The 6,287-nt window shown below is 55.6% G+C and overlaps 1 protein-coding gene across 1 annotated transcript; it reads right to left on the bottom strand.

Annotated features, from left to right (window-relative positions):
* Nucleotides 1-545: 545 nt before the first annotated feature.
* Nucleotides 546-3,799, bottom strand: LOC148213980 (C-type lectin lectoxin-Thr1-like). The gene is made up of 5 exons (XM_088129045.1): nucleotides 3,742-3,799; nucleotides 2,701-2,798; nucleotides 2,026-2,163; nucleotides 1,205-1,319; nucleotides 546-619 (listed from the first exon to the last, which is right to left on the bottom strand). The coding sequence occupies exons 1-5, from the start codon at nucleotides 3,797-3,799 to the stop codon at nucleotides 546-548; spliced, it is 483 nt and encodes a 160-aa protein (XP_087985171.1).
* Between the last annotated feature and the right edge of the window lie 2,488 nt (nucleotides 3,800-6,287).

Genomic DNA, 6,287 nt, shown 5'->3' with positions numbered 1-6,287 from the left:
GGCTGAAGACCGTTGGAGAAAGAGCAGGGTGCGTCAGAGATCAGATATTCCCACACGGGGCTGGGGTTCATTGTAAATGACTGCAACAACATCTCTCCAGAGAATTTAGTCCAAATTCTCCTTTCCTTGGGAAGAAAAGTGGATTCTTTTCCACCGAAGAAGGGAACTGATACAGGAACGTGAAAGAGAATATTTTTCTCCCACCAAACTCAATTCCGGCTCTCCAGGTCAAATGAGATGGACGTGCCGTAAAGCATTGCAGCCTCAATGGGTGGTCCTTCTGAACAAGCCCCCCCACCCGCTTAACGCCACGCCTTGCCAGGCAGAAGACTCAGGGGTCTTGCACTTCAGACCGCCACAGGCTCCTGGCTCTGCAGAATAAATCAGGCTACTCGTGCCAAGACAGAATTTATTCGGCCTTCTGGGCCAACCGAATCAGCCACATCTCGCCCGAGCTACCAAAAACATTCCTCGAGTGTGGGGCGTAGAGCAGAGATTTTGGCAGGCGGGGGGTTTCCTTGCTTCCCCAGGTGCTTCCCCTCGCTCTAGGGCTGGAGCGGGTACTGGCAGAGGAAAGGGCACCGGGCATTGCAGCTGTTGTCATTCCAGTAGAGGTACCCTGGGCAGCAAAGAGAAGGTTTGGTCCCTTTCGCAGTGGCTCCATCAGAGTCCCAAAGAGGCATTTCCCTGGCTCTGGCCTCGTTGGTGGGGGGATGTGAGGATGCCAGGCCGTGGCAACCGCAGGTGGAGAACCCAGTCGGCTAGAATGGGCTTGGCTGTCAGTGGGGGTTGCCACCCAGAGAACCGGCTAGCCGTCAAGGGAGGCCACGGCTACCAGACCTTGCCTGGCAGGCTCTGCTCAGCCACAGGAGGGCAGCAGAGAACTTGCAAAGCGCTTGTGCCAACCCAGAGCAGGGCTGGACAGATAACCAATGTCCTTCGTCTGGCTGCCTGTCAAACCCTCCTCCTCCTCCTCGTCTGCTGATCTGGCAGGAGGAGGACAGGCTTCGCATCCCCTCAGCGAGGCCGGGGTGGCGCTCAAAGTGGGGGTGCTCCACTTGCAGGGGTTGGGGGTCTTGAGGCCAGGAGGAGGCCGCTCATCCCCGGGACTCCCTGCCTTCCCGGAGGTCTGGCTGGTGTTCAGGAAAACTGTCCTCATGGCGGGAAGCCCACCCTCAGCCGCCTCCCCACCACCTCGGCTTACCTGACCGGGACCACAACTCAACGCAGTACTCGTCGCGCCGAAAGTTGTTGGGCTTTCCCTGTTTCCAGCGTGTGTAGTCGGTTCTGGAGCCATCACTCCACCGCCAGGATCGTTGCTGTAATGGCAGGGTAGCCACGCTAGCCAACTGAGGAGGGGGCTCTGCCTCTGGGGGGCCCAGGAGCAGGGATGAAAGGTGGGCAGGTTTCAAGGGGCCGACCAAATAGACAACTCTTCCTCTCTATCCTTCATCTACCTAGTCAACCTCAGTGGATCTGGAACAGCTAAGCAGGGTTAAACTTGGTGAATGCTTGGATAGGTGACCATCAGGAGATCCAGAGAAAAAAGACTCCAGAAGAAAACTGCCTGGAGGTGCCCATGAAATCACCAGCTCAGTGTGAGAGCTACTTTGCCTTACGCCCAACTTGGTGGCAGGACCCGGATCAAAGTTATTGAGTCCTTGGGTGGGGGACCACCAGCAAAACCCCAGGGCTACAGGTGGCCCTTGGGAACTGAAAAGCATCCGGGAGACTTTTCCGGAGGGGGTGGGTAGGGAAACCTCCTTCTGTGTTGTTGCCAGAAATGACATTTGTGTTCACAAAGTCACCAGGAACTCCACTCCAGGGAAACGTCCCTTCTTCCTATAGGAGAGAGCATTTCTCAAGGATTGACAGTGCAACAGAGCACCAGAAAGTCCGAATGAGCAGAATCTGCGCAAATTAAGAAAGGGGGGGAGGGAGGAAGAACCCTCCCAGGCCAGCCCCACAGCCCCCAAGGTAGTGGCCACCAGGATTGATGAGCATCAGCGACAGAAAGGGACCTACTCTATTTGGAGTGCTCAGTCCGATCCAGACGTTGGTAAAGCTGAGATGCCGGGAGACATACTTGGCCAACTGGCGCGACACTTCCAGGGCATGGATGGAGGCCAGGTGGCAGCCCGTCTTCTGGGCCCTGCAGAACTTCTGGAAGAGGGACAACAGAGAAAGGCGCTTGTTCAGCGGAGAAGAAATATGCATGTGTGTTTGTGCACGTGAGAAAAGAGCAGGCGTCTGATCGCAAGATCATAGCCACCATCTTGACTTTGTTGACCTCCCGCAGACGCCCTCGCTGGACAATGCGGCTCTTGAGCAATTCCTGACTTCGATTCGCGAGTTAAAATATTTGCCCCCACAACTAAGACTCCAGACTGAACTCAGGATCAGTGATGGGCCAGTGGACTCTACGGCCCCGCTACCCCTGCTTACTGTCTATGGAGTCCTCACTGAGCAGAGGAGAGTCCTTTAAATGGGCTGCGAGGAAGAGTCCGTGGAACATTTGCCTTGGGACTATCCTAAAATCTCGGTCTCTGCTGCCTCCTCGTGCACCCAGCCTGGTGGCCCTCCAAGGCCCCCTTGACAGGTCTTCAGCCCATCAGAGTGGATGTGGGTGCTCGGCCAGGGCTCGGCCTAGATCCTCCTCTGCCCGGGCTGGGATGGTCACGGGCACACAGCACTCCTCACCTCTGCATTGCTCCAAGTACTGACTCTCAGGAAGATCTTGTAGCAAGATTTCTTGTAGGTGAACCAACTGGAGGGACAAGAATTTGGGGCTCCAGTTCCTGTGTGTAAAGAAAGAAAGTCCAATAAGAGGGTGGCCAGGAGGGGGGCTGGAGGAGGAGGAGGAGGAGAAGGAGAAGGAGGAGGAGGAGGAGGAGGAGGAGGAGGAGGAGGAGAGAGCTGGGTCTGCAGAACACGCCTCTCCTGCTGAGCTGCAACCCCTTTGACCACTGTAAATTGAGGCTTTCTTGGGTTACAGACGCAGCGGCTGCATTTCAGAGTGTCCAAAGCTCGCTTGGGTGAGCCTCGGTTAACTTCCCTGAAGCTGCACGTCCTGTGCGAACGAGCCTGGCCGCGTCGGTCGGTTCACCCTTCAGCAAACCGTGCAAAGCCAGAAAACGGGTTCCTTCCAGAACCAGGCTGAGCCTCTTTGGCCTCTGCACGGCTTCCTATGTGGGGAAGGGGCTTCTCTGGAGTGGATCCCGTGGAGAGCAATCGCTAGCAAGGTGGGGGGGGGGGCTTACTCTACCCTTAATGAAAAAAGCACGGATCTTTCACCCAGGTTTTAACTGTTTAGCTGTGTTCATGTTCAGCCTGAATCGGAATTTTGATTGTATCAATTTTCCTTTGTTTTTTATTGTGCAAAAATTGCTGGATCTTGGAGCAGACAAATTGTGTTAGGTTTAGATTTTTTTTTTATTCCACCTTTATTATTTCTGGAAATAACTCAAGGCGGCGAACGTGCCTAATACTCCTCCCTCTTCTTCCGTTCCACACCACAACCACCCTGTGAGGTGGGTTGGGCTGGCCCAAAGGGGTCTCCTGCTTTCAGGGGTCTCCCGCTTTCTAGCGTGGCCCCTTCGCCACAACACCAAGGCAGGATCTAAACTCTGCAGTCAGCCAAACCCGAATGAAAGCAAATTCAGCCCATGAGGGCCAAACCAGGGAGGGGTTCAGATGCAAGAGCCTAGACCTCGAGGGTGCGGGGACCCCACCCGAACTCACCACTTAGGGGGAGAGCCACGAGCAGCAGGCCCAGGAGCATGAAGGCGAAACACCCCATGGTCTTCCTTCCTTTCCTGCGGAGAGGAGCAAAGAGTGCGGAACTGGAAGCGGAGCGAGGGAAGGGCCCTCGGGAAGGAGGAGGAGGGCCACACCTAAAGCCGGGGGCCAAGCTGGGGGTCCCACACTTTGTCTCGCCCAGCCGGACCCCGTTGCTCCCTCTCCAGTCCTGCAGTGGCTCTGCTGGGGTCATGGCGGATCCTGCGCTGCTGTGCAACGGCCAGGCCCTCCCTAAGAAAGGGAGGGGCTCTCTCTGTGGGTCTCTCTCTCCCCCCCATGGGTCCCCCGAGAGATCCCTCGCTCCTGCCCAAGGGACCCTCCCAAGATCCCCTGCTGTGCCTGGGCTTTGCCCGCAGCCGCCCCCCAGAGGACCCCTCTGGTGGAGAGAGTCAGCCGGGCTCACCTGCTGCAGGTGCCTCCCGCCAGGTCCCAGGTGGAGAGCGGCACTCCCCTGTCCCTCGGCCTCCGCGGCTGGCGTCTCTGCTGCAGTGCCAGCGGGGCATTTATAGGCAGGGCGAGGGGTGGATTTCTCGAGGGGAGGGAGGAGGGAGGGAGGGAGGGAGGGAGAGGGAGCTTTGCTTCAGAACGGAGTTTTGGTCCGGCAACCAGGAAGCGTCTTGTTTGCGCAACGGAACGGTAATCTGACTTTAACCCTCACGTTCTGCAGGGATGGGGGTCGTGGAGAGAATCCTGCCCGTAAAGGGGTCCCCGAGGCCATCCAGCCCAGCCCAATGGCTTTTCATGCCACCCCTTTCCTTTGGGGCCGGGGGAACCCACCTTCTGGATTTGTACGGCTGCAGCGAGGTGGCTGCAGGATGGAGGCCACCGAGATGCCTTTTCTTCACACACTCGGGGCTCCTAAGCGGGATCCCCAACTCTCCCGGAGCAGCAATTCAGCCAGCGGGTTGCAAGCTCAGTGTCGGCAGCCGCAAAGAGGGAGCACCGGAAAGCCTTGACACCCAGTGCCACGAGGCAAAAGTTGTCTCCTTCCCCTTGGAAGAAACCAGGGAAGAAGCAGAGCAGAAGGAGCAAGGAAGCGAGTCCTGCAAACCGTCCAAGGCGGATTGGTGGGGTCCCCAAACACCGTTTGCGGCAATGACCGGCTGGAAACTCTGCTCGTGCCGCCTCGCAAAATGCTGTGCATGAACCCACCTATGTCATGTTGCATGTCTGCACACACACGGGCGCACGCACTCCTCTCCCCCCCCCCATTTACAATCCCCTACCTGTCAGCAGAAGAATATGCATTTATTGGTGCTTCCCGGTCTCCCAGTCCCCAAAGTGATGGAACAGACCAAGATATGGACATTGCAGCCGAAGCCGCCTTTGGCAGTGGGAGCAGCCCTTCCCTGAGCTCAGCCTGAAGCATCTTTCCGTGATGAGTTAACTGCTTGCTGGTTTACTCAAACCATCATTCAGTGTGACGCAAATTATGCTGAGGAAGAACACCCCCCCCCGGCCCCCTTCACCTCTTTTATGGCAAGCAAGCTGGCTGTTCCTCCTGAAACCCTTCCCACACTCCGGGCAGTTATAAGGTTTTGATCTCTTTATAAGTTTCCGCCTTGTGTGGACCCTTCTGTGGGGAGCAACTGGCTGCAGTCCCTGAAGCTCTTCCCGCACTCGCTGCATTTATGTGGTTTCTCCCCCGTGTTGATTCCGCCACTAAGGAAGGAAGGAAAGTCCAGCTGCACCTTTTTTCTCCTTCCCTGCCCTGGTCCTCTTCTTCTTTAGTGTCGGTTTGATGGTGTGCATTTTAATCTAAATTTCCCCTGAAGACTTTGTCCTCCTCTTCCCCTGGGGAACTGGCAGGGCTGCTCCCCTTCGAACTGCATCGCACCCAAAGGCGGAACGGGTCTTGCTGCCCTCCTTTGCCTGGTTCCTCTCGCGGGTCTTTGCTCCGTTTGACCCGCAAACGTCCCTCTTCCTTCTCTGCGCCTGAGAGCTTCTAAGAGTTCCCGGCAATTCACGTCCTCCTGCCCAACAGAGCGAGAGAAAGAAGTGCGTGTTTACGCGAGGAGAAGGAAGTGAAACATCAGAATATGGGATGGGACTGTGAATTTCCTCCCCAAAGACTGCAAAAACTAAAAGGCTAAAGGCTATTCTGCCCCACCTAAAATAAGCTCATTTAAAGCTTATCGAATCTGGACTCCGGATGCAGGTTCTTACCGATTTCATCTGCATGAAATTGCATGGGATGGAAATTGATCTTTTATGGGCAGAAGAAACCATTTTAAACAGCCGTTCATCAAAAATAACTCTGCACTTTGGGTTATTATAATGTTTGTCGCTTGCTATCCCTGATTTTCTATTTATTCCGGACTGCATAGCCTTTCCCATTCATTCTCCTCTTACCCCCAAGATCTTGGTTTCAGATGAGAAAAACCTGCATATTTCACCTATTAAGTTAAACTCACATGCCTGTATGGAGAACAACTGCCGCAGCTGGTCCAGAGTTCCTCGCAATCGCAGAGGAAAAGCCTCGAAGGGAA

This window comes from Python bivittatus, unplaced genomic scaffold (assembly GCF_059951505.1).
Source record: "Python bivittatus isolate LINGU-HERP-01145 unplaced genomic scaffold, Pbiv_v1 ctg000730_np1212, whole genome shotgun sequence".
NCBI classification, from domain to species: Eukaryota; Metazoa; Chordata; class Lepidosauria; order Squamata; family Pythonidae; genus Python; species Python bivittatus.
This window is presented reverse-complemented; position numbering and strand designations above follow the sequence as displayed.